General features: G+C 46.5%; 1 protein-coding gene across 2 annotated transcripts in view; it reads left to right on the plus strand.

Annotated features, from left to right (window-relative positions):
- The window catches only part of LOC120927976 (interferon-induced GTP-binding protein Mx2-like), a 66,358-nt gene that overhangs the window by 447 nt on the left and 38,805 nt on the right, over positions 1-27,106 (plus strand). Inside the window, exons 2-6 of one of the 2 annotated variants that reach the window (XM_040339014.1) lie at positions 1,834-2,008; positions 9,826-9,863; positions 14,186-14,381; positions 20,362-20,499; positions 25,349-25,503. In XM_040339014.1, the coding sequence (XP_040194948.1) occupies positions 1,972-2,008; positions 9,826-9,863; positions 14,186-14,381; positions 20,362-20,499; positions 25,349-25,503 (564 nt within the window). In that variant the 5' untranslated portion in view covers positions 1,834-1,971. Of the gene's footprint in view, positions 1-1,802; positions 2,009-9,825; positions 9,864-14,185; positions 14,382-20,361; positions 20,500-25,348; positions 25,504-27,106 lie in introns of both variants that reach the window. The other variant, XM_040339015.1, reaches the window with a different exon arrangement.

The raw sequence follows: 27,106 nt of genomic DNA on the forward strand, positions 1-27,106 counted from the left end.
GTTTATTTAATTGACTATTTCAGAAGTCTGATATTATAAACCGCACTTCTCTCAGTCCTGAATTATCCTCAATAGAAAAAAAAAACATATATATATATATATATATATATATATATATATATATATACATACTGTACTGTATACACTCATATTTTGTATATATATGGGCTTGTATGTGTGTGTATATATATTTTTTAGGAGGTGGGCTTTAACGTGTGTGTGTGTGTGTATGTGTGTGTGTATATATATATATATAGCCAAAACTTTTTTTTTTTTAAATAAACGTGACTTTTAAAATAAAAATCCCCCTGGAATGCTCATGCCTCATACAATGTAACAAAGGTATGCTGTAAACTATGCCCACTTTTCTATCTGTGCAGCATTGTTTTCTTACTTTGTGAAGCTTCTGCACAGCGCGCCCATCTCCAGTGTGGGCACCCGAAGCCACAGTGTCCTCCTTCCTGGATTCCGTGCATGTTGGCTACCCAGCATGCACCTGCCGATCTCGCACATGTGCAGTTTTGGTCAGCTTGGCATGGCACAGCGTGTCCGTATTCATCCGATCCGTTCCGCCGGACAGAAGAAAAATAGGGTTTTCTTCCGTCCTTTGCGGACGCGGATGGTTGCGGACGTCAGCGGATGCATCATCCGCTAACGTCTGCAATCCCATAGGGATACATTACAAGTCCGTAAACGGACTTGTAATAAACGGACCGTTCGTCCGTACGTGTGAAAGGGCCCTAAATGATAACGGTCCCACATTTTAAGCAGTGGTGTGGAAGGTCTACCTACCCCCCAAATGTGGGGTCTATGTGACCCCTGGTTGCCGAGCTTCAACCCTCGAAGTCAATCTTTTTTTTTTTTTTTTTTGGAAATGGGCCTGGAGCTGCAGCTCCTATGTTAATCCGGCCTGGTTAAAGCGACGCAGTGCCAAATCTCAAAAAGTGGCCTGGTCTTTGGCCAGCAAAACGGTCCGGGACTGAAGTGGTTAAAGTGGCACCCAAATGGTCTAGCAATTTTTTCCTTCAGTTCTACTTTAAATTTATTAGTGGGGCCAACTGTGAGTATAATGTCATGTTATCACTGCTGTGTCCCCACAGGGATATTTTCCTCACTTCCTGTCTGAGTGACCACTGTGGGGCAGTAAGTGACCTTCCCCAACCCCCCCCCCCCCCCCCCCAAAAAAAGAAAAGGCTGGAGATGGGCTTAAAGGGGTTGTAAAGGCAACATTTTTTTTTCCTAAATAGCTTCCTTTACCTTAGTGCAGTCCTCCTTCACTTACCTCATCCTTCCATTTTGCTTTTAAATGTCCTTATTTCTTCTGAGAAATCCTCACTTCCTGTTCTTCTGTCTGTAACTCCACACAGTAATGCAAGGCGTTCTCCCTGGTGTGGAGTGTCGTGCTCACCCCCTCCCTTGGACTACAGGAGAGTCAGGACGCTCTCTACGTTGCAGATAGAGAAAGGAGCTGTGTGTTAGTGGGCGTCCTGACTCACCTGTAGTCCAAGGGAGGGGGCGAGCACGACACTCCACACCAGGGAGAAAGCCTTGCATTACTGTGTGGAGTTACAGACAGAAGAACAGGAAGTGAGGATTTCTCAGAAGAAATAAGGACATTTAAAGGCAAAATGGAAGGATGAGGTAAGTGAAGGAGGACTGCACTAAGGTAAAGGAAGCTATTTAGAAAAAAATTGTATCTTTACAACCCCTTTAATCTTCTTTTTTTATTAATTTGGTATAGGTGAGAGGTCCTTTTTTTTTCTTGTCATTTATGCCCTCTTTCTATTGTTTGTTTCCTCAAGCTTCTGATAGATGATTTGTTTGCACCTTTAGCACTTCAGCCAGTCAGCAGCCTCCTTTATTCTGCACCACTGTGAGCCAGCAGACACAAAACTCAAGCTAATTATCATTGTTGCTTTGGCTGAATACTGAAGAAGCGTGCCTGACCAGAGGGAAGACGCCATAGATCTGATGATGGTGGACCTAGTGGAATCTCTGAACAGTGCAGGTAAGATTCAAGAGCTTTCCTTGTATGAATGTGTTCATGTACAACAGTCGTCTCCAACCTGTGGCCTGCGGGCAGGAAGTGGCACTTGGCCTGTCTTTATCTGGACCTTGGGGCACTACTCCTCACTCTGACATGAGACACTATTTCCCCCACTGGTACTACCAATGGGCCACTATTCCTTCCACCGGAACCAACAATGGGGCATTATTCATCCCTATGCTATAAACAATGGGGCATTATTCATCCCTATGCTATAAACAATGGAACACTTTTCCACTCATTGACACCCAAGATGGGCTACTGTTCCTCAAACTGACACCAATGATGTGTCACCCAGGATGGGAAACTACATAGCTCCCAACTGATTTGGAGCAATGTCCCTCTGTCCCTCATTCCTCCCCATTTGTCCCTCATTTTGATCTGATCTGTATAGTTGTATATAAAATGCACTTTTTATCTTTTAAAAAGTGTTTTCCCAGTGCTAATCCTCAGTGGCGTCACTAGGGTTGGTGTCACCCGGTGCGGTAAAACATGGTGTCACCCCCCCCTCTGTCTAGGCTGCCCAGCACCAAGCAGGCAGCGCACGGGCACAGGGCGCACCCCAAATCAGCCCCTGTAAATTATAGTATGGGGCAGTATAGTGGCAGGTTAGGGTAGTGGGGTGGTATAGGACAGGTTAAGGTGGTATAGGGCATGTTGGGGTGATATAGGGTAGTTTGGGGTGGTATATGGCAAGTTAGGGTTGCATAGACAGGTTGGGGTGGTATAGGGCAAGTTAGGGTGGTACAGGGCAGGTTGGGGTGGTATAGTGCAAGTTAGGGTGGCATAGGGCAAGTTGGGATGGCATGGGAAAGGTTGGGGTGGTACAGGGCAAGTTAGGGTGGCATTGGGCAGGTTGGGGTGGTATAGGGCAAGTTATGGTGGCATAGGGCAGATTGGGGTGGTACAGGGCAAGTTAGGGTGGCACAGGGCAAGTTGGGGTGGCATGAGAAAGTTTGGGGTGGCACAGGGCAGGCTGGGGGGGGGTACAGGGCAGGCTGGGGTGGTATAGGGCTGTTTGGGGTGGTACAGGGCAGGCTGGGGTGGCACAGAGCAGGCTGGGGTGGTACAGGGTAGGCTGGGATTGCACAGGGCAGGCTGGGCATGTCAGCTAAAAAAAATAAAACGGGATGGTGTCACCCCCCTAGCAATGCCTCTGCTAATCCATTCATCCGATCTCTAAATTGCTGCCTTTGTAAATTCTAAAAGCCAATATAAAGGAATAGTAGTGGTAAAAAAAGCACTTGTGGGTTTAACAAATCTTGTTTTATTTGGTACAATTCTCCTTTAAGGGGGTGGGGCAAGGGGCGTGTCCTATGCCTGCATACTTTTGCTGATAGGTGTCCCTCATTCCCATCTCAAAAAGTTGGGAGGTATGGAAACTATTCTTCCCACTGACATAAATTTTGGGACATTTTCCCCTCAAACTGACACCATTAGTAGGGCACTGTTCCTTTCATTGACACGCAGAATGGGTCACTACTACTACCCCTGATAACGACTGGCTAGTCATTAACCGATTGAGGACCGCTGCACGATGATATACGTCGACAAAATGGCACAGCTGGGCACAAGAGCGTACATGTACGTCCACTTTAAGATCCCAGCCGTGCGTGCCAACGCCGGCGTGCTCGCGGCCCGATCCTCTTCTCAGTGACCGTCCAATCGCCGCCGGTGTCCCGCGTTTGGCTCACAGAAAGGAAGAATGGGTGAGTGTAAACAAACCTCTCCCCGTGCTTCTTAGTGTGGCCTAGGGAACGACGATCAGTGACGTCACACGCACAGCCACGCCCCCCACAGTAGGACACTCCCTTAGGGCACATTTAACCCCTACAGCGCCCACTTCTTGTTAACCCCTTCACTGCCAGTGTCATTTTTACAGTAACCAGTGCATTTTTATAGCACTGATCCCTGTAAAAATGACCCAAAATGGTGTCAAAAGTGTCCGCCATAATGTCGCAGTCATGATAAAAATCGCTGATTGCCGCCATTAATAGAAAAAAATATATATCAATAAAAATGCAATAAAACTATCCCCAATTTGGTATTGCAATTATTTTTTTTTTTTTACCAAAAATATGTAGAAGAATACTTATCTGCCTAAACTGAGGAAAAAAAACGTTTTTTATATATTTTTTGGGGATATTTATTAAAGCAATTTTTTTTTCAAAATTGTCGCTGTATTTTTGTTTATAGCGCTAAAAATAAAAACCGTAGAGGTGATCAAATACCACCAAAAGAAAGCTCTATTTGTGGAAAAAAAAGGACGCCGATTTTGTTTGGGAGCCACGTTGCACTCCCGCGCAATTGTCAGTTAAAGCGACGCAGTTCCGATTCGCAAAAAGGCCCAGGTCCTGTACCTGCATAATGGTCCGGGTCTTAAGTGGTTAAGGCTCAACCGTCCTGCCACTGCATATACACTATATTACCAAAAGTATTGGTACGCCTGCCTTATTATTATTTACTGTCAATTTACACCGTGCTTTTTACATATACATTGGACATTCCCATTGGTCCCTACCCTCAAGGAGCTTACAATCTAAGGTCCCTAACTCACATTCATATACTAAGGCCAATTTAGACAGAAGCCAGTTAACCTACCAGCATGTCTTTGGGATGAATTCGAGTGGAGACTGCGAGCCAGGCTTTCTTGTCCAACATCAGTGCCTGACCTCACAAATGCGCCTTTGGAAGAATGGTCAATCATTCCCATAGACACACTCCTAAACCTTGTGGACGGCCTTCCCAGAAGAGTTGAAGCTGTTATAGCTGCAAAGGGTGGGCCAACTCAATATTAAACCCTACGGACTTATGCTTCGTACACACATGCGGGATTTCCGACGGGAAAAGTTCCCCTCGGAAATCCCGAGGGGAAAGCCGAGAACCTGCTTGGACAGTCTTTCCCCTACACACGGCCGGTTTTCCTGACAGGAAAACTGCGATGGAGATTTGGCCGGGAATCCTGGGCGTGTGTATGCTCCATCGTAGTTTTCGGCAAAAAACGCCGGGCAAAAGTCTGCCGGTTTTCCTGGGTTTGTCCGGTGGTTTTTGGGCACTTTCGCATCGGGAAAACTGCGAGGAGCATACACACGGCCGGGATTCCCGGCCAAAAGCTCTCCTCACAGTTTTCCCATCGGGAAAACTGATCGTGTATACGAGGCATAAGACTGGGATGTCATTAAAGTTTGTGTGCGTGTAAAGGCAGGCGTCCCAATACTTTTGGTAATAGTGTGTATATTAATGGCTGTCGGGAACAGGTTAAAATACACTGATGCCGCGTACACATGACGAGAAAAAAGCAATTTTTTTAAATTGGTCGTGAAAAACGGTCGTTTGTAGGCTCCAGAGCATTTTTCTCGACGCAAAAAAATGGCCATTAGAAATTTAGAACCTGCTCTATTTTTTCTCATCGTTTTTCACGCTGTGAAAAACGGTCGTGTGTATGCTTTAACGAGGGGGAAAAAAACGTGCATGCTCAGAATCAAGTTATGAGATGGGAAATTAGCAAAATCAGCCCAAAGGGTGGCGCCATTCGAATAGAACTTCCCCTTTATAGTGCCGTCGTACGTGTTGTACGTCACCGCGCTTTGCTCGAGCATTTTTCACGATGGTGTGTATGCAAGGCAGGCTTGAGAGGAATCACGTTGAGAAAAACGTCGGTTTTTTTCCATGACATGAATAACGGTCGTGTGTACGCGGCATTATCCTTTAAGACATGGGGCCTATTTGCTAGAAAATTATCGGTCATGACACACTTTGAGATAAATCGCTAAGAATTGCTACACATAGGGACCAATGGATTGTTGCAATTTCTAGCAATCACTAATGGCAGTACAATGCTTCATATTGGTTCAATCAGTACTACAACTGTATGTTTAGTAATTACTACCAAATAAACAGAGGCAATCATTTTAGTAGAGCAATCGCACTTGTAAAAATCACCTGTGTGGGCCCAACTAAAAACTTGAAAATGGCTTAGGGGCTCATGGGCCCTTCCCACCCCCACCCCCCCTTTTTTGCTGTTCCCTCAACCCAGTTTTGCTTCTTGATGGTGTGGCTCGGTGTCCGATCCCGGTCTGCTCTTCGATATGTGTCTTGGTAAGTGGCATATAGATTTTCTACATTATTGTTTATCATATTGATGTAGGAGGACTACATGCACCCTAACATTTACAATTATGTTCGGGTGGACATGTCCTCTTTATATTTTTTTTGTGAATATTATTTATTTACTTGCATGTACCGTATTTATCGCGGTATAACTCATTCCCGCGTATACCGCGCACCCCTAAAGTGGCCACCAATCCTGTGGAAAAAAAGTTTTTTTGTACTTAGTTTTGGTGTCTTGCGCGGCGGCCTCGTCGGGTCCGGCGTCCTTCTGCGGCTTCGGGTGTCCTCTTCAGCGGGTCCGGGCTCCGTCTTCGGCGGGTCGGGTGTCCTCTTCGGCGGGTCGGGTGTCCTCTTCGGCGGGTCCGGCGTCCTTCTGCGGCGTCCTTGCGTCCTCCCCGCTCGTTTCCCGCGCCGAGTTTGAATACTGCGCTGACATATACAGAGCACAGTACGCTCGTGTATTGTCGGAAATGCTCGGCTACCCGCGCTGATGTCCTGTACGTCCAGGAAGTGAGCGCGGAAGGAGCCGAGACAGCCCGACTATACCCGAGTATACTGCGCTCGGTATATGTTGGCGCAGTATTCAAAACTCGGCGCGGGTATCGGCGTATACCGCGCACCCACGATTTTGCCCTGATTTTCAGGGCAAAAAAGTACGCGGTATACGCCGATAAATACGGTATTCTTTTCATACTACAAAGGTCGAAACGCGTAGGGGCTTTCTCGCTCATAGTGCTCACATGTATACAGTACTGTTCAATTTGCATTTGTTACCATTTTGTGTTTGATCTTTTTGTTCTTCTTTGATTGATTTTTTTCTGTCAAAGCTCATATCTTGAGTCCCTTTTATTTTGGGGCTCTTTTTGATAATCATATTTATTCTAATAAATTTATACTTTTTTACTAAATTTGTATATCATTTATACCGTGCTGCAACACAAAGCCCCTAGGGGTAAATTTCCTTTTCTTCAGGGGCTCATGTTAGAATTTCAATAGAAAAGAAAAAGAAAAAGAGTCTTCTATGGGGTGCTCAAAAATTTGTTGTGTGATTTTTTTTTTTTATCTCTATCGTATTTATCGGCCTATTGCACGCCCCGGCGTATATCGCGCACCCCCAAACTTGAAGAAAAATTCCTGGGAAAAAAAAATACTTACAGTTTGGATGCCCCTCGTCGGGGTTTTCCCCTTTGTCCATCGCGCCCTGCCCGTCGTCCATCGGTGGCCTCGTCCGGTCTGGCGTCCTTCTGCGGCCATCGTGGTGTCCTCCCCGCTCGATCCCCACTTCCCGCGCTGAGTTTGAACCACTGCGCCGGCATATACCGAGCGCAGTACACTCGGGCAGGCTCGGCTCCTCTCGCGTAAAGGACGCACAGGACGTTACTGCGAGAGGAGCTGAGCCTGCCCGACTATACCCGAGTGTACTGCGCTCGGTATATGCCGGCGCAGTGGTTCAAACACAGCGCGGGAAGCGGGTATCGGCGTATATCGCGCACCCACGATTTTGCCCTGATTTTCAGGGCAAAAAAGTGCGTGGTACACGCCGATAAATACGGTATATATATACAGTGATGAAAATAAGTATTTGAACACCCTGCTATTTTGCAAGTTCTCCCACTTGGAAATCATGGAGGGGTCTGAAATTGTTATCGTAGGTGCATGTCCACTGTGAGAGACATAATCAAAAAAAAAAATCCAGAAATCACAATGTATGATTTTTTTAACTATTTATTTGTATGATACAGCTGCAAATAAGTATTTGAACACCTGAGAAAATCAATGTTAATATTTGGTACAGTAGCCTTTGTTTGCAATTACAGAGGTCAAACGTTTCTTGTAGTTTTTCACCAGGTTTGCACACACTGGAGGAGGGATTTTGGCCCACTCCTCCACACAGATCTTCTCTAGATCAGTCAGGTTTCTGGGCTGTCGCTGAGAAACACGGAGTTTGAGCTCCCTCCAAAGATTCTCTATTGGGTTTAGGTCTGGAGACTGGCTAGGCCACGCCAGAACCTTGATATGCTTCTTACAGAGCCACTCCTTGGTTATCCTGGCTGTGTGCTTCGGGTCATTGTCATGTTGGAAGACCCAGCCTCGACCCATCTTCAAAGCTCTAACTGAGGGAAGTAGGTTGTTGCCCAAAATCTCGCAATACATGGCCCCGGTCATCCTCTCCTTAATACAGTGCAGTCGCCCTGTCCCATGTGCAGAAAAACACCCCCAAAGCATGATGCTACCACCCCCATGCTTCACAGTAGGGGTGGTGTTCTTGGGATGGTACTCCTCATTCTTCTTCCTCCAAACACGGTTAGTGGAATTATGACCAAAAAGTTCTATTTTGGTCTCATCTGACCACATTACTTTCTCCCATGACTCCTCTGGATCATCCAAATGGTCATTGGCAAACTTAAGACGGGCCTTGACATGTGCTGGTTTAAGCAGGGGAACCTTCCGTGCCATGCATGATTTCAAACCATGACGTCTTAGTGTATTACCAACAGTAACCTTGGAAACGGTGGTCCCAGCTCTTTTCAGGTCATTGACCAGCTCCTCCCGTGTAGTCCTGGGCTGATTTCTCACCTTTCTTAGGATCATTGAGACCCCACGAGGTGAGATTTTGCATGGAGCCCCAGTCCGAGGGAGATTGACAGTCATGTTTAGCTTCTTCCATTTTCTAATGATTGCTCCAACAGTGGACCTTTTTTCACCAAGCTGCTTGGCAATTTCCCCGTAGCCCTTTCCAGCCTTGTGGAGGTGTACAATTTTGTCTCTAGTGTCTTTGGACAGCTCTTTGGTCTTGGCCATGTTACTAGTTGGATTCTTACTGATTGTATGGGGTGGACAGGTGTCTTTATGCAGCTAATGACCTCAAACAGGTGCATCTAATTTAGAATAATAAATGGAGTGGAGGTGGACATTTTAAAGGCAGACTAACAGGTCTTTGAGGGTCAGAATTCTAGCTGATAGACAGGTGTTCAAATACTTATTTGCAGCTGTATCATACAAATAAATAGTTAAAAAATCATAAATTGTGATTTCTGGAATTTTTTTTTTTGATTATGTCTCTCACAGTGGACATGCACCTACGATGACAATTTCAGACCCCTCCATGATTTCCAAGTGGGAGAACTTGCAAAATAGCAGGGTGTTCAAATACTTATTTTCCTCACTAATATATATATATATATATATATATATATATATATATATATATATATATATATATATATATATATATATATATATATATATATATAGTGTTTATTGATAAAATAATAACAAATATGAGATTTAGGCAAGGTTCACATTTGTACTTTGTGGGCAAGAGCGCAAATTTGTGAAATGTTCCTGAAATGCACAAACTTTTTTTGCTTTTGCAGGTAGGAGGCAATGTCATTAATTCTTCACACATGAGCGAAATCATGAGCCAAAACGCATTGGTATCAATGTACTGCACATTTTGGTATAGCCCCATTAAAAAAAAAAAAGGGTCATGCTTTATTTTGTGTGATTTCCACACATAAGGTTGCCTATTCAAAAGAATGGGCTGCCCTAAATGTGATGTGCTAAAGACGTGCAAAAATGCACCTGCATAGCTGTTAATGTTAATGGAGCCTTACTGAAAATATATTTTTTCCCTATTAAAATGTTTCTTTTATATGATTTTTCAGAACTCTCTGACAGCTTTGAGGAGAAAGATGATACCATTGTAAGTAGTGATTTCTACTTTATTTCTACTGATTGCTATCAATATTCATCAAATCCTGATTATGTATACAGAATGGCTATATGTAACAATTGCGTCAGCATGTGATTGGACAGCAGAGGTGGCTCTTTAATTAGGCGGTCGCCTAAGGCCTCACACTCACAGGTGCCTCACGGCCGCCTAACTTGCCCAATGCATTACCTCAGTTTTGAGGGACAGAGGTCCTTAACGCTGCTGTGCTCAGGGAGCGGGGCCGCCAGCGTCCCTAACAACCAGTGAATATTGGTGACACCACCCCTTGTGATATCAGTGACCCAACATGCCGCCCTCAGTCAATGACGTCACAAGGGGGCGGGTTCAGTAGGTAACATCACCGGATGACCCCTGCCGCTTAGTTATTAAAGAGCAGGATCTGGGGGCCGCTTTGTTAAAGGGGGCTTCCAGATTCCGATAAGCCCCCTGTCCTTGAATTATTTTTCAAATCAAGGGTGTGAGTGGGGCCCCATGTCAAGGCCTTACAAAGCCTAGAGCCGCCTCTGTTGGACAGTAAAGCATCCTCAGCACAGCACACTAGTAAAATCATCACTATGTCGTCCTCTCAGGAATCTCCCACTAATTGGCTATCAGTCCTGCCCCTCCCTCTCCTAGTTCTCTACAGTGCTGCTGTGCAGAGGATAACAGGAGGCTAATTTCAACAGGAATTTGGGTACTTGCCATTCAGGAGCCAAGTGCTGCATTGTGAGGAGGCAGAAGAGGGTATAAAGTGTGTGGGGTGGGGGGTATAGCTGGCATAGGGACACTAGATTGGCCCTATGTGTATACCTGAAATAAGGACTTTAGATTGGGATAACGACATGGATTGGTTCTACAGTATGGGTATAACTAAGATAGGGACATTAGATTGGTGCTATGTGTATACCTGGGATAAGGACATTAGATTGGGCCTATGGGTCTAACTAGGATAAGGAAATTAGATTGGGCCTATGGGTATACCTGGGATAAGGACATTAGATTGGGCCTATGGGTATAACTAGGATAAGGACATTACTGTAGATTGGTCCTAATGGCATAACTGGGAGGAGGACATTGAATTGGTCCTATGTGTATAACTGGGATAAGGACATTGGATTGGTCCTATGGGTATAACTGGGATAAGGACACTAGATTGGTGCTATGGGTATAACTAGGATAGGGACACTAGATTGGTGCTATGGGTATAACTAGGATAAGGACATTAGATTGGTCCTATGGGTATAACTGGGATAAGGACATTAGATTGGTGCTATGGGTATAACTAGGATAGGGACACTAGATTGGTGCTATGGGTATAACTAGGATAAGGACATTAGATTGGTGCTATGGGTATAACTGGCATAAGGACATTAGATTGGTGCTATGGGTATAACTAGGATAGGGACATTAGATTGGTGCTATGGGTATAACTAGGATAAGGACATTAGATTGGTGCTATGGGTATAACTAGGATAAGGACATTAGATTGGTGCTATGGGTATAACTAGGATAGGGACATTAGATTGGTGCTATGGGTATAACTAGGATAGGGACATTAGATTGGTGCTATGGGTATAACTAGGATAAGGACATTAGATTGGTGCTATGGGTATAACTAGGATAGGGACATTAGATTGGTGCTATGGGTATAACTAGGATAAGGACACTAGATTGGTGGTATGGGTATAACTAGGATAGGGATATTAGATTGGTGCTTTGGGTATAACTAGGATAGGGACACTAGATTGGTGCTATGGGTATAACTAGGATAGGGATATTAGATTGGTGCTATGGGTATAACTAGGATATGGATATTAGATTGGTGCTATGGGTATAACTAGGATAAGGACATTAGATTGGTGCTATGGGTATAAATAGGATAGGGACACTAGATTGGTGCTATGGGTATAACTAGGATAGGGACACTAGATTGGTGGTATGGGTATAACTAGGATAGGGATATTAGATTGGTGCTATGGGTATAACTAGGATAGGGATATTAGATTGGTGCTATGGGTATAACTAGGATTAGGACACTAGATTGGTGCTATGGGTATAACTAGGATAGGGACATTAGATTGGTGCTTTGGGTATAACTAGGATAGGGACACTAGATTGGTGCTATGGGTATAACTAGGATAGGGATATTAGATTGGTGCTATGGGTATAACTAGGATAGGGATATTAGATTGGTGCTATGGGTATAACTAGGATAGGGACACTAGATTGGTGCTATGGGTATAACTAGGATAGTGGTGCTATGGGTATAACTAGGATAGGGACATTAGATTGGTGCTATGGGTATAACTAGGATAAGGACACTAGATTGGTGCTATGGGTATAACTGGGATAAGGACATTAGATTGGTGCTATGGGTATAACTAGGATAAGGACACTAGATTGGTGCTATGGGTATAACTAGGATAGGGACACTAGATTGGTGCTATGGGTATAACTAGGATAGGGACATTAGATTGGTGCTATGGGTATAACTAGGATAAGGAGATTAGATTGGTGCTATGGGTATAACTAGGATAGGGACATTAGATTGGTGCTATGGGTATAACTAGGATAGGGACACTAGATTGGTGCTATGGGTATAACTAGGATAGGGACATTAGATTGGTGCTATGGGTATAACTAGGATAAGGAGATTAGATTGGTGCTATGGGTATAACTAGGATAGGGACATTAGATTGGTGCTATGGGTATAACTAGGATAGGGACATTAGATTGGTGCTATGGGTATAACTAGGATAGGGACACTAGATTGGTGCTATGGGTATAACTAGGATAGGGACATTAGATTGGTGCTATGGGTATAACTAGGATAAGGAGATTAGATTGGTGCTATGGGTATAACTAGGATAAGGACACTAGATTGGTGCTATGGGTATAACTAGGATAGGGACACTAGATTGGTGCTATGGGTATAACTAGGATAGGGACATTAGATTGGTGCTATGGGTATAACTAGGATAAGGAGATTAGATTGGTGCTATGGGTATAACTAGGATAGGGACATTAGATTGGTGCTATGGGTATAACTAGGATAGGGACATTAGATTGGTGCTATGGGTATAACTAGGATAAGGACATTAGATTGGTGCTATGGGTATAACTAGGATAGGGACATTAGATTGGTTCTATGGGTATAACTAGCATAAGGACATTAGATTGGTGCTATGGGTATAACTAGGATAAGGACACTAGATTGGTGCTATGGGTATAACTAGGATAGGGACACTAGATTGGTGCTATGGGTATAACTAGGATAGTGGTGCTATGGGTATAACTAGGATAGGGACACTAGATTGGTGCTATGGGTATAACTAGGATAAGGACATTAGATTGGTTCTATGGGTATAACTAGGATAGGGACACTAGATTGGTGCTATGGGTATAACTAGGATAGGGACACTAGATTGGTGCTATGGGTATAACTAGAATAGGGACACTAGATTGGTGCTATGGGTATAACTAGGATAGTGGTGCTATGGGTATAACTAGGATAGGGACACTAGATTGGTGCTATGGGTATAACTAGGATAGGGACATTAGATTGGTGCTATGGGTATAACTCGGATAGGGACACTAGATTGGTGCTATGGGTATAACTAGGATAGGGACATTAGATTGGTGCTATGGGTATAACTCGGATAGGGACACTAGATTGGTGCTATGGGTATAACTAGGATAAGGACACTAGATTGGTGCTATGGGTATAACTGGGATAGGGACACTAGATTGGTGCTATGGGTATAACTAGGATAGGGACACTAGATTGGTGCTATGGGTATAACTAGGATACGGACATTAGATTGGTGCTATGGGTATAACTATGTTTGCGAATAATCATGGAAAGGACTTTAGACTGTAAGGGCTCTTTCACATGGGCAACAGTCTTTACTGTCCTCTGAAAAGAGATCCAAGGTGGATCTCAAGGGGGATTTTATATTGAAATGCTGTGTTGCAGTCGCTAACCAAGGAGCTGCCTCGCAGTTGTAGTGTGGTCCCATTGACCCCAGTGGCCAGGACCACCTGTCGAGCTCTGCAAGCCAAGGAAATCTGTTGGTAGCATGTGTACTACACTGTCCAGCTGCACTGTCAACATTTAGGTAGGTGGTTGCGGATTAACCATCTGTTTTTGCCTCCCCTTTGCCACCTTTGTGGAATTTCCCTAAGATCTTTTGAAGGCACAACGTGATGTGCAAGGGGTCTGAAATAAATCTTCATTAAATGCAAAAATAATAAATAAATAAATATAAAAAAACATCACAAAGTTTCAACCCTCTTTCTATTCTTCTATTAAGGTATTACCAGAAAATGTTCTGAGTCAACAATATGAAAATCAGATCCGCCCCTGTATTGATCTCATTGACTCGCTCAGGGCGCTGGGGGTGGAGAAGGATCTGGCCTTACCAGCGATCGCAGTGATTGGTGATCAGAGTTCTGGGAAAAGTTCTGTACTGGAGGCTCTGTCCGGAGTGTGTCTCCCCAGAGGCAGTGGTAAGTTGTTCTTACATATTATAGAGTTGTTATGTCATCCCGTATTTGCGTTGGTTCCCCTGAGTTCGCTGCTTTCCTCCCAAAATCCATAAGTATAAGTAGTTTATTATCGTTGACCCAGATTGGCCCAAGTGTGCATGGTTGGTAATGCTATTCAACTGTATGCTTCCTCAGGGGCAATGACAAAGGAAAATGGTTCAATGCAGAAATATCTGATATAAAAAAGGAAAAAGTGCGCTTACCAAAACAAATGAATAGTGAACAAGCTGCTAACTCAAAAATGTTATACTAACATAAAATCTTATACAAAAAAAATGGAGTAGCGCTAAAAAACTGAACTGAAGGCCTTCAAATGACGGAAGGCTATGTGGAAATGTCAATCAAGGTAGTGTAGTACACATGAGTGAAAACAAATAATCAATAGTCCAAGTGAAAAACAGGTTTGGAGCGTGACACCCCAAGCAGAAGAGTGAAGTCTGGCTCCAATATGGAAAAATGCAACTTGCTGACCCTTACCACAAACGAAGGTCCCAACGGACCTAGTCAAGCTGAAAACGCTGGGTGTGTTGAAGAAGAACTTGTTTGTATAAACGGTCCCTCCCGGGGTCACCAATCCATTAATAGAGCAACCAGAAAAGAAAGGAAACTCATATAGTGTAAATCCGTGTTGAATCAAACACATAAGTGCATCCCCCAGTGACTGGCAACAGACAGTGTGAACATAAAAAACCACCACCAGTACACACACTGACCCTTACCAGAGCATAGGATCCATCAGGATCAGTCAGAGCATAGGGGATATACACAGTGGGCAGCAATGGAGCGTCTCAGCCAATGTTGGAACGGGAGATGCAGCAGGTCCAATGTATAAGAGGAGGAAAGAGAACTCACATGGCGTGATATCGTATAGATATTTAATAAAAAAATAGTAACACTTACAGTTGGGTACAGAAATATCAGCAGAGAAAGAAAAGCCGGCCGGCGTGTCAGAACAGATCCTCAAATCGCGGTGACGTCAGCACGTCGCCTCGTAAGAAATATCTGAGCAGAAGACTTGTTTTGAAGTTGCAGGTTCCTGGTGATCCTGGCGCTGGCCTAGTGTAGCATTACCCCCAGTGGAGCTGCTGGATTTTTGGGCGGCGTGTTACCTCATGGCTCCTCCGAATTCCTAGGGGTGAATGATGCGTATTGCATGTAGTAGAAGTAAAGGAATGTCCAGACAGGGGCTCTTTGCTGTGCTCTTTATTACCCAGCTGGGTAAAAACAGTAAACTTGTGGTGAGGAAAGTAAAGCTGAAGAAGATAGGAGAATAGCAGATTCAGGCGTAAATGGTAACGTAACAATTCTTTGCGCCACTCCCGCCGGAGTGGGTTTAGTGTACCCGGACAGGCCTCACTCACTGACCTGGCAGCCGGAGTATCACTCGGACAATTGTAGGAGAAAGTCTCTGCCACGGACCCTCCTTGGTGAGCCTCAGAAAGATACTTCTGCCACAGGTCCCCTCTGGGTTGGATTCTTGGAGATATCCCTCCTTAATTGGTCTGGATCTCCTTCAACTTGTCGTCCAGGTACTGACTGACAGGTGATCAATCCCTCGGTGTCCGGCTACCTCGATCCCCGGAGGTTTGTCGAGGCCCTTTTGGACTGCCAGCCTCTCAATGGCGCTCCTCAGACCGACTCCCCCACCGAACAGTAATACAGCTTGGGATCCTCAAAGTGGGAACCCAGTAACTCACTGGGTCCCCGTCGCTGTTGAGATGCTCCCACTCAGCCTGGCCCCGGAACCAGGAACACCGCGTGGCACGCACGCCCCGGCCAGGTAGGCCATAACGCTGGGGCGCCGTGATGTGGCCACCCTAAAGGTGGGTGCCACACTGGACGAAGAAGACCCAGAACCAATGGCGTCTGCCCCATAAATACCCCTCCCCAGCATGCCCAGCGAGGACAAACCCTTGTGATTGGCTGCTGGGAAAGAGCACCCAAACCTTGACTCCACTGCTGCCACCTGCAGCACCGGGGCTGGAAGAACACCCCAATACAGCAGAATGGGCTCACAGCCAAGCTGAGACAGAGACTGCATTTAGCTACTAGCAATCAGGACCAGAGTTTAACTACACTCTGATCTACCCTTAAATTGGCCTTCTTGGCTGTGGGAGATGGCTGCCTGTGACGATCTTCACATCCTTGGTGCCACCATCTTGGCTGTGGGAGACGGCGTTGACGATCTTCACATCCTTGGTGCCACCATCTTGGCTGTGGGAGACGGCTGTGACGATCTTCACATCCTTGGTGCCACCATCTTGGCTGTGGGAGACGGCTGTGACGATCTTCACATCCTTGGTGCCACCATCTTGGCTGTGGGAGACAGCTGTGGCATCTGCTGTTCCGCAACTAGCTCCCCACGGAGCATGCGTAAGATCACACTGCACAGTAAGATTGGTTCTGCGGCCTCCTAGGATGTGTGACGTTTCCTAGGAGGTTCCAAGCGGGCCAAGGTTTCATAATTCTCGCCTAGGCCAGAAGTGCGGAAGTGGGTACCATCTAGAAGTGAAGGTCTGTTTTAATGGGCACAGGCAGAAATAAAAGCCCAACTGGAATTTTTAAACACTAACCCTAACAAAAATGAATAATAAAGTGGTTGTAAACCCCACTTTATGACTTTTACCTACAGGTAAGCCTATAATAAGGCTTAGCTGTAGGTATAAAGAATATCTCCTAAACCTGTACGGTTTAGGAGATATTCCCCCCGCAATGCACCGCTGATTGCATCGGCGCATGCGCAGCGGGGATCCTCGGCTAAAGGACCGGCAGCCGCTGGACCTTGCCGAATTGAAGTCATCACCGCTCCAGCCAATCACAGCGCTGGCGCGGCGATACCCGGAAGACACGCCGAGTCAAGATGACATCTCGCTCGGCGTGGACCAGGTAAGTTCTCTTCACCCCGTTCCGAGGTAAGTATTTCATAATGAGCTAATATGCGGTGCATACTAGCTCATTATGGCTTTTCCTTTCAGGTGAAAAAAAAATGAATCGCGGGTTTACAACCGCTTTAAGCTAGGCTTAAAGCGGATCTCCACTCTAAAGTGGAGTCCCGCTGATCGGCACCCTCCCCCCCTCCGGTGTCACATTTGACACCTTTCAGGGGGGAGGGGGGTGCAGATACCTGTCTACAGACAGGTATCTGCACCCACTTCCGGCCCTACGATACGGGCAAAGGACGGGTTTTTTTTTCCCCTTCCCGTCCGTCCCCCGTTGTATGCTGGGAACACTCGGCTCCCAGCACACAGCGGGAGCCAATCGGCGGGCGCAGCGCGACTCGCGCATGCGCCGTAGGGAACCGGGCAGTGAAGCCGGAGCGCTTCACTTCCTGGTTCCCTCACCGTGGATGGAGGGGGGAGCAGCAGGGTGACGAGCGATCGGCTCGTCATCTGCTGCGATCACCGCTGGACTCCAGGACAGGTAAGTGTCCTTATATTAAAAGTCAGCAGCTGCAGTATTTGTAGCTGCTGGCTTTTAATATATTTGTTTAGTGGCACATCCGCTTTAACAGAAATTACCTTTCTATTTAAATCGGCTGAATATATTCCAGCTGCATCAAAGCAGAAGGTGTGACAGCATACTACAGAGAAGGACCCCCTTGCTGTTTGTATTGAAGTAGGTGTCTCTTTGCAGATGTCTGACATGCCCCTGCTAAGTCAGACCTTTAGCAAAACATGCTCAATGCTGATTGGAGAGCTCCCTGTACAATGTGACATGTTGGATCTCTGCAGAGAGATCATTGCTTCCACACGGAGTCCTTCTTGGGAGCATGCTAGCAGGGGAACAGGCTTTCCATTCTGGCTGTGTTTTCATTTTAACCATTTGACTAACAGTAACAATCCCATATTTCAACTCCTTATTCTCCTGAATCTGCTGCTGCTTGCTCCCTGGAACTAATGAATAATCCTTTATTTATTAGTCCCCCAGTCCTCTGTTGTGAGATGGAGAGGCAGGCTCTAAGATGTAAACAGTAGACACATCTTTCTCAAAGATCCTTTGAAAAAAGTTACATGTATGTGTGACGAAACGTGTCGGGCCAGTGACGTCATCGCGCCATATGTTTGAAACACAAGGGCCCATTGTTTTTGATGAGCGCTGGAGATGAACTTTATTCACTGATTATATTTCAGATCAATTTTAATGATATATGTTAGGTTGTTGCTAAGACTTGGGGCCCTTTCACACGGGGCGGATCAGTAATGATCCGCCTCCGTGTGTCCGTCAAGCTCAGCGGGGATCCTCCGTAAAATCCCCGCTGAGCCGTCGGCTGACAGGGTGGTCCCCGTACACTGTGCAGGGACCGCCCTGTCTTTCCTCCGCTCTCCCTTATGGGGGGATCGGATGAACACGGACCGTGTGTCCGTGTTCACCCTGTTCATCCGATCCGCCAGACGGAAGAAAAATAGGATTTTCTTCCGTCCGGAAAATCAGATCTTTGCGGAGGCGGGTGATTACGGGTGTCAGCGGATGTTTATCCGCTGATACCCGCAATCAAATTGGGACTAATGTATGTCCCGTTTTCATCCGCAAACGGATGGATAAAAAATGCGGACATACGGTCCGCACGTCTGAAAGGGGCCCAACTTTTATGAAAATAAATTTTACTTTTTTGTATATACAGGTTCAAATTTCCTAGTGTTTTTTTTTTATTTATTTTTTAATGAAATGGCACTCCAGAAATAGACTTTCACCTCCCCACCATTTTATTTTATTTAAAAAAAAAATAGCAGTAGGGAGTAAAAAAAAAAAAGACAATGCACACCTTTCTATTTTAATGTAGATCAGCCCTCAAAATTTCCACTCGCCTACTAGCATTTGGCGAGTGGATTTAAGCTGGGGGCGAGTGATGACAGGGCTGCATGACCAATCTCCCTCCAATCTGTGCCTACACTTAGAGTCCCGATGAGATTGGCGGCCGAAGAGGAACGGTGCATGCTCGGGAAAAGTAGTCTGGTGAGCCACGCACAGGCAGAGCAGTACACAGGTGCTCTCCTTACAATTCTCATTAAGCCACGGGAACTAACAGTATGACCTCTCTGAGCCTGCCCCCCTCCCCCGGGCCCCGACCAATGTAGCTGGAGAGCAGGGAGTAATGAGTGAGGTGGAGGATTGCAAAAATTACCACTCCGGTGCAGCGCTCACTGAAAGTTGCCCTGACATGAGAGCGGCAGCCTTCTAGTTTGTGCAGTTTTCTTCTCCTTGTGCTCTATGTAAGTGTCCAACAGTTTAGCCTGAGCACTGTGAGCAGACTGGTCTCAATGTGTTCTGTGCGCTGTCAGTGTGCGCTGTGCTATGGTGTCAATGGCTGTGCAGTTGTGTGGATCTCAGCGCTGGATTGTACTCCCTCCCGCTGTGCTGCAGCTCCTCTCCATTCTGCCAGCCTGAATAAAAGGGGGAAGTGGGGACATGCAAGCGTGGAGCCGCACACACAGGCTCCTGATGATGAGATGAATGGGAGAGGGAGAGAGAGGATGGATGGGAGTTGCAGAGGAGACAGCAAGAGAATGGGGAAGAGACCCAGTTCTAGTGCCCTGTCCCTCTGGTCTGCCCCCCAGTGCCCTGTCCCTCTGGTCTGCCCCTAGTGCCCTGTCCCTCTGGTCTGCCCCCAGTGCCCTGTCCCTCTGGTCTGCCCCCAGTGCCCTGTCCCATTTTGTTAAAGTTGTTGTTGGTAATATTTAATTTTGTAACTTGATTCTGCATAAAACATTGTCATTCCATGAGATAATCTACGAGGGCGTGTTTACGGGTGCAATTGGGCGCAGGGCAGTGTATGAATTAGGTGGGGCAACTCGTGGCGAGTAACTCTTGAGGCCTGGCTAGTAGCTCAGGACTTGAAATTTTGAGCCCTGATGTAGATTGAATGTATTCAGTTGCTTTACACTGAGAAAATAATGCGATGCTGAAACATTTTGTAACCGGATTTTATTCTCACTTCCTGCAGGAATCGTCACACGTTGTCCACTGGAACTCCAATTGAAAAAGTCCCCGAAGGGTACAGAATGGTCCTGCAAAATAAAATATCTAGGCGAATCCATAGATATTGAAAGCCCAGCCGACGTGGAGGATGAAGTCAGGAAGGGTAAGCTGCCTTATGTGGCTGTATAGATGTGATGCTACGACAACTATCACTAAATATAATGTCATGTCATAGAAAGGTTTATAAATAGTATGACTACGCCAACATAATAACAACAATACCACAACTATCCCACAAGCCTTTTGATACTACTCAAGAATTAACCCACCAAATAAAATACAATTAAAAAGTACAATTTTTACTTAAAGCGGAGTGCCACCAAAAAGTGGAACTTCCGCTTTAAGCACTCCTCGCCCCCTTGGCATAAAATTTTGTTTTTTGGAGGGGGAGTGGGGGCTTCGGTAGGAGTGAGACTTCCTGTCCCACTTCCTCCTTCCGCCCAGGGACTGCCTAGACGACTCCTTCTCTCGCCTTAGGCTGCCCCTCCATTTAGGCGATCTCCTGGTACACGTGACAGGTCCCAGGAGATCGCCTGTCCACTCATTGAGCGCAGCGCGATTGGCGCATGCGCAGTAAGTGCCCGACCGTGAACCTGAAAGCTGTCATGGCCGGGTGCGTACATTATGAATGGAGGCGCCGGCCGGAGAGGGGAGAAGAGGAGTGGAGCTCTGGGCGGCCACATCACTGGACCGTGGAGCAGGTAAGTGTCTGTTTATGTAAAAGCAGCTACACTTTTTGTAGCTGCTGACTTTTAGAGCCCTTTCACACTGGTGCGTTTTTGCTGTGTTTTCGCAGTAAAAATAGCGCTATTAAAACGCTCATAAAACGCTCCAAAAACGCCCCCTCCATTAAAAATGAATTGAAAACGCTGTAAAAACGTAACTTGCCTATGCCGGCGTAGAGTGGGGACATATTTTCGCTGGTCGTATTTGGCGCTCCCATTGATTTTCTATTCACATATGCAAATGAGGGAGATACGCCGATGCGCGAACGTACGTCCGTCCGACGCAGTGCGCGTAAAGTCATACGTCCGGCGCAAAGTTATGCCCCATACAGGAGGTGTAACTCGGCAGCATCGATGCAAAGGGAACACAAGCCGACGTATTTTACGTCGTTTACGTAGGACGTGAATATGACTAGGCGTAGGTTATGTTCACGCCGCAGGCAGTGATCCGGCGTATCTTAGGGAGTAGTTCTGACGTGATTGTGAGCATGCGCACTGGGATGCGTCCACGGGACGGCGCATGTGCAGTTGGCGATTCATATCTGTCTGGCGCTCGGCCCATCATTTGCATGGGGTCACGCCTCATTTGCATGGCTCACGCCCACTTCCACATACACCGGCTTACGCCTAGGAAACCCAGCGCAGTTTTGGCAGCACTGGCTTTGTGAATCCAGTGCTTGCCTCTCTGCGCTGCGTTGGCATAGCGTAAAGGAGATACGCTACAGCGGCATAAATATGCACCGCTGTATGTGAATCCGGGCCTATGTCTATGGAACAGAAAAGCAATTTTACTTACCTGATCCTCCGCTCCGGAGCAGACAGAGGTCATGTGTCAGGAGGCAGAGTTGAGATTCGGGTAGAGGTCATGTCAGGAGGCAGAGTTGAGATTTGGGTAGAGGTCATGTCAGGAGGCAGAGTTGAGGCTTAGACACAGGCCATGTATAAGAAGGCAGAGCTCAGGTTTAGACAGAGGTCAGAAGGCAGAGTTCATATTCAAACAGGTTAGAGGTCATGTGTCACTAGGCAGAATTGGGGCTCAGGTAGAGGTCTTCTGTCAGTAGGCAGAATTGGGGCTCAGGTAGAGGCTTTTTTGTGAGTAGGCAGGGTTGGGGCTCATGTAGAGATCTTCTGTCACTAGGCAGAGTTGGGGCTCAGGTAGAGGTCTTAATTCTGTCACTAGGCAGAGTTGGGGCTCAGGTAGAGGTCTTCTGTCATTGGGCAGAGTTGGGGCTCATGTAGAGATCTTCTGTCACTAGGCAGAGTTGGGGCTCATGTAGAGATCTTCTGTCACTAGGCAGAGTTGGGGCTCAGGTAGAGGTCTTCTGTCACTAGGCAGAGTTGGGGCTCAGGTAGAGGTCTTCTGTCACTAGGCAGAGTTGGGGCTCAGGTAGAGATCTTCTGTCACTAGGCAGAGTTGGGGCTCGTGTAGAGGTCTTCTATCATTAGACAGAGTTGGGACTCGTGTAGAGGTCTTCTGTCACTAGGCAGAGTTGGGGCTCGTGTAGAGGTCTTCTATCATTAGACAGAGTTGGGGCTCAGGTAGAGGTCTTCTATCATTAGACAGAGTTGGGGCTCAGGTAGAGGTCTTCTGTCACTAGGCAGAGTTGGGGCTCAGGTAGAGATCTTCTGTCACTAGGCAGAGTTGGGGCTCAGGTAGAGGTCTTCTGTCACTAGGCAGAGTTGGGGCTCGGGTAGAGGTCTTCTGTCACTAGGCAGAGTTGGGGCTCAGGTAGAGGTCTTCTGTCACTAGGCAGAGTTGGGGCTCGTGTAGAGGTCTTCTATCATTAGACAGAGTTGGGGCTCAGGTAGAGGTCTTCTGTCACTAGGCAGAGTTGGGGCTCAGGTAGAGATCTTCTGTCACTAGGCAGAGTTGGGGCTCAGGTAGAGATCTTCTGTCACTAGGCAGAGTTGGGGCTCATGTAGGGGTCTTCTGTCACTAGGCAGAGTTGGGGCTCATGTTGAGGTCTTCTGTCACTAGGCAGAGTTGGGGCTCATGTAGAGATCTTCTGTCATTAGGCAGAGTTGGGGCTCAGGTAGAGGTCTTCTGTCATTAGGCAGAGTTGGGGCTCAGGTAGAGGTCTTCTGTCAATAGGCAGAAATGGGGCTCATGTAGAGGTCTTCTGTCACTAGGCAGAGTTGGGGCTCAGGTAGAGATCTTCTTCTATCATTAGGCAGAGTTGGGGCTCAGGTAGAGGTCTTCTGTCCCTAGGTAGAGTTGGGGCTCATGTAGAGGTCTTCTGTCCCTAGGTAGAGTTGGGGCTCATGTAAAGATCTTTTGTCACTAGGCAGAGTTGGGGCTCAGGTAGAGGTCTTCTGTCACTAGGCAGAGTTGGGGCTCAGGTAGAGGTCTTCTGTCACTAGGCAGAGTTGGGGCTCAGGTAGAGGTCTTCTGTCACTAGGCAGAGTTGGGGCTCATGCAGAGATCTTCTGTCACTAGGCAGAGTTGGGGCTCAGGTAGAGGCTTTTTTGTGAGTAGGCAGGGTTGGGGCTCATGAAGAGATCTTCTGTCACTAGGCAGAGTTGGGGCTTGGGTAGAGATCTTCTGTCAATAGGCACAGTTGGGGCTCAGGTAGAGGTTTTCTGTCACTAGGCAGAATTGGGGCTCAGGTAGAGGCTTTTTTATGAGTAGGCAGGGTTGGGGCTCATGTAGAGATCTTCTGTCACTAGGCAGAGTTGGGGCTCAGGTAGAGGTCTTAATTCTGTCACTAGGTAGAGTTGGGGCTCATGTAGAGGTCTTCTGTCACTAGGCAGAGTTGGGGCTCATGTAGAGATCTTCTGTCATTAGGCAGAGTTGGGGCTCATGTAGAGATCTTCTGTCATTAGGCAGAGTTGGGGCTCATGTAGAGATCTTCTGTCATTGGGCAGAGTTGGGGCTCAGGTAGAGGTCTTCTGTCATTAGGCAGAGTTGGGGCTCAGGTAGAGGTCTTCTGTCAATAGGCAGAAATGGGGCTCATGTAGAGGTCTTCTGCCACTAGGCAGAGTTGGGGCTCAGGTAGAGATCTTCTTCTATCATTAGGCAGAGTTGGGGCTCAGGTAGAGGTCTTCTGTCCCTAGGTAGAGTTGGGGCTCAGGTAGAGGTCTTCTGTCCCTAGGTAGAGTTGGGGCTCATGTAGAGGTCTTCTGTCCCTAGGTAGAGTTGGGGCTCAGGTAGAGGTCTTCTGTCACTAGGTAGAGTTGGGGCTCATGTAGAGGTCTTCTGTCACTAGGCAGAGTTGGGGCTCATGTAGAGATCTTCTGTCACTAAGCAGAGTTGGGGCTCATGTAGAGATCTTCTGCCACTAGGCAGAGTTGGGGCTCTTGTAGGGGTCTTCTGCCACTAGGCAGAGTTGGGGCTCATGTTGAGGTCTTCTGTCATTAGGCAGAGTTGGGGCTCAGGTAGAGGTCTTCTGTCAATAGGCAGAAATGGGGCTCATGTAGAGGTCTTCTGTCACTAGGCAGAGTTGGGGCTCAGGTAGAGGTCTTCTGTCAATAGGCAGAAATGGGGCTCATGTAGAGGTCTTCTGTCACTAGGCAGAGTTGGGGCTCAGGTAGAGATCTTCTTCTATCATTAGGCAGAGTTGGGGCTCAGGTAGAGGTCTTCTGTCCCTAGGTAGAGTTGGGGCTCAGGTAGAGGTCTTCTGTCCCTAGGTAGAGTTGGGGCTCAGGTAGAGGTCTTCTGTCCCTAGGTAGAGTTTGGGCTCATGTAGAGATCTTCTGTCACTAGGCAGAGTTGGGGCTCAGGTAGAGGTCTTCTGTCACTAGGCAGAGTTGGGGCTCAGGTAGAGGTCTTCTGTCACTAGGCAGAGTTGGGGCTCAGGTAGAGGTCTTCTGTCACTAGGCAGAGTTGGGGCTCAGGTAGAGGTCTTCTGTCACTAGGCAGAGTTGGGGCTCAGGTTAGAGGTTTTCTGTCACTAGGCAGAGTTGGGGCTCAGGTAGAGGTCTTCTGTCACTAGGCAGAGTTGGGGCTCAGGTAGAGGTCTTCTGTCACTAGGCACAGTTGGGGCTCAGGTAGAGGCTTTTTCGTGAGTAGGCAGAGTTGGGGCTCGGGTAGAGGTCTTCTGTCACTAGGCAGAGTTGGGGCTCAGGTAGAGGTCTTCTGTCACTAGGCAGAGTTGGGGCTCAGGTAGAGGTCTTCTATCATTAGGCAGAGTTTGGGCTCAGGTAGAGTTAATGTGTAATGAGGCAGAGTTGAGACTCCCTGCAGAAACAACTATGGCATTTGTGAAATATTCACTTTTTTTTTCCTAGCACAAAACTGCATCGCTGGTGAAGGGAATGGAATCAACGATGAACTGATCACCCTGGAAGTTGTGTCTCCGGATGTCCCTGACCTGACGCTGATCGACCTGCCAGGAATTACACGGGTCGCTTTACCTAATCAGCCTGCAGATATCGGACGCCAGGTTTGTTTCAAGACCTTCAACAAATAAAACCATTTAATAAAAAAGGGAAATTTCAAGTTAAAAATTATAGTATAAGTTACCTTTTGGGGCATTTGACCATAAATGTCCGCTCGCGGTGACTGCTTCATCAAATCTTCATGTCGAATCTTTTCTCTCTATGTCGAATAATCTTGGACTAATAGAGTTAGGTTAGGCACATTCGACCGCAGGTTCGATAGACACAGATCGCTATTGTCACCGTCATGTCGAATCTTCTATCTATATCGAACTGTTGTCGCAACGAAGCGAAAATAAAGCATTTTTATGTCGGATTTTGGATTCTGCGTGTTCGTTAACGTTTGTTAAAACAAACGCAAAAATCCCAGAAGTTCTGATGAAAACGAATGCACATGTCTACTAATCAGCTGTTTGCCCACCTGTTGACCTACACAGGTGCTCAACCTGTGGCCCTCCAGCTGTTGTGAAACTCCAAGTCCCATAATGCCTCTGCCTATGGGAGTCATGCTTGTACTTGTCAGCCTTGCAATGCATCATGGGACTTGTAGTTCTGCAGGTTGAGCACTCATAGGGTTTTCTCAATTACATTGAATGCTGGGAGTTGTAGAGCCCAATCTTTCTGGTGTTCTTTTTTTTTTTTTTTTTTGGCGAGCCAGGTAGGAGGTGTTCTCATTCATTCAAAAGAGCCTGGATGGAAAGATGAAGCTTTTTGACTTTAGAGAAAGAAATGAGAGCAATATATTTGGTTGAAGTGTTTGGGGGTAGATACACGTCACGTGGGCACATTCAGCTACCTTTATAAATTGTATATACCATTGTACAGCTAAAGTAGACCTAAAGTGAAAACACTGTTTTAGACTTGTATAGGGGGGGGGGGGGGGGGGGATTTCAGGTTTTAATTTCTCCGTCCCACTGGGAAAATTGACCCTATTTGTACAGCTGACCATTGTCACCAGGACAGAAATTGATGCGAACATTTTACACAGGGAATATCTTACATTCAGGATACTTGCCATTTTGGAGGACATAAAACCTAATTGTTGTCAGTTTTTTACTTCCTGTTGTGTCTACGGAACAGGAAGTGAGGGGAAGGCTCCCCAATGAGACACAGACAACCAAAAAAAAAAAAAATAAAAACATACATTCCCTACTGTAATAAAGTAAATTCAATTATATATAGTTTAAAGTGGTTTTAAAGACTCAAGTTTTTTTATTTTTACCCTAATGCATTATACACATTAAAGGGGTTGTAAAGGTATTTTTTTTTCTAAATAGCTTCCTTTACCTTAGTGCAGTCTTCCTTCACTTACCTCATCCTTCCATTTTGCTTTTAAATGTCCTTATTTCTTCTGAGAAATCCTCACTTCCTGTTCTTCTGACTGTAACTCCACACAGTAATGCAAAGCTTTCTCCCTGGTGTGGAGTGTCGTGCTCGCCCCCTCCCTTGGACTACAGGAGAGTCAGGACGTTCTCTACGTTGCAGATAGAGAAAGGAGCTGTGTGTTAGTGGGCGTCCTGACTCTCCTGTAGTCCAAGGGAGGGGGCAAGCACGACACTCCACACCTGGGAGAAAGCCTTGCATTACTGTGTGGAGTTACAGACAGAA

Source organism: Rana temporaria, chromosome 2 (genome assembly GCF_905171775.1).
Source record: "Rana temporaria chromosome 2, aRanTem1.1, whole genome shotgun sequence".
NCBI lineage: Eukaryota > Metazoa > Chordata > Amphibia > Anura > Ranidae > Rana > Rana temporaria.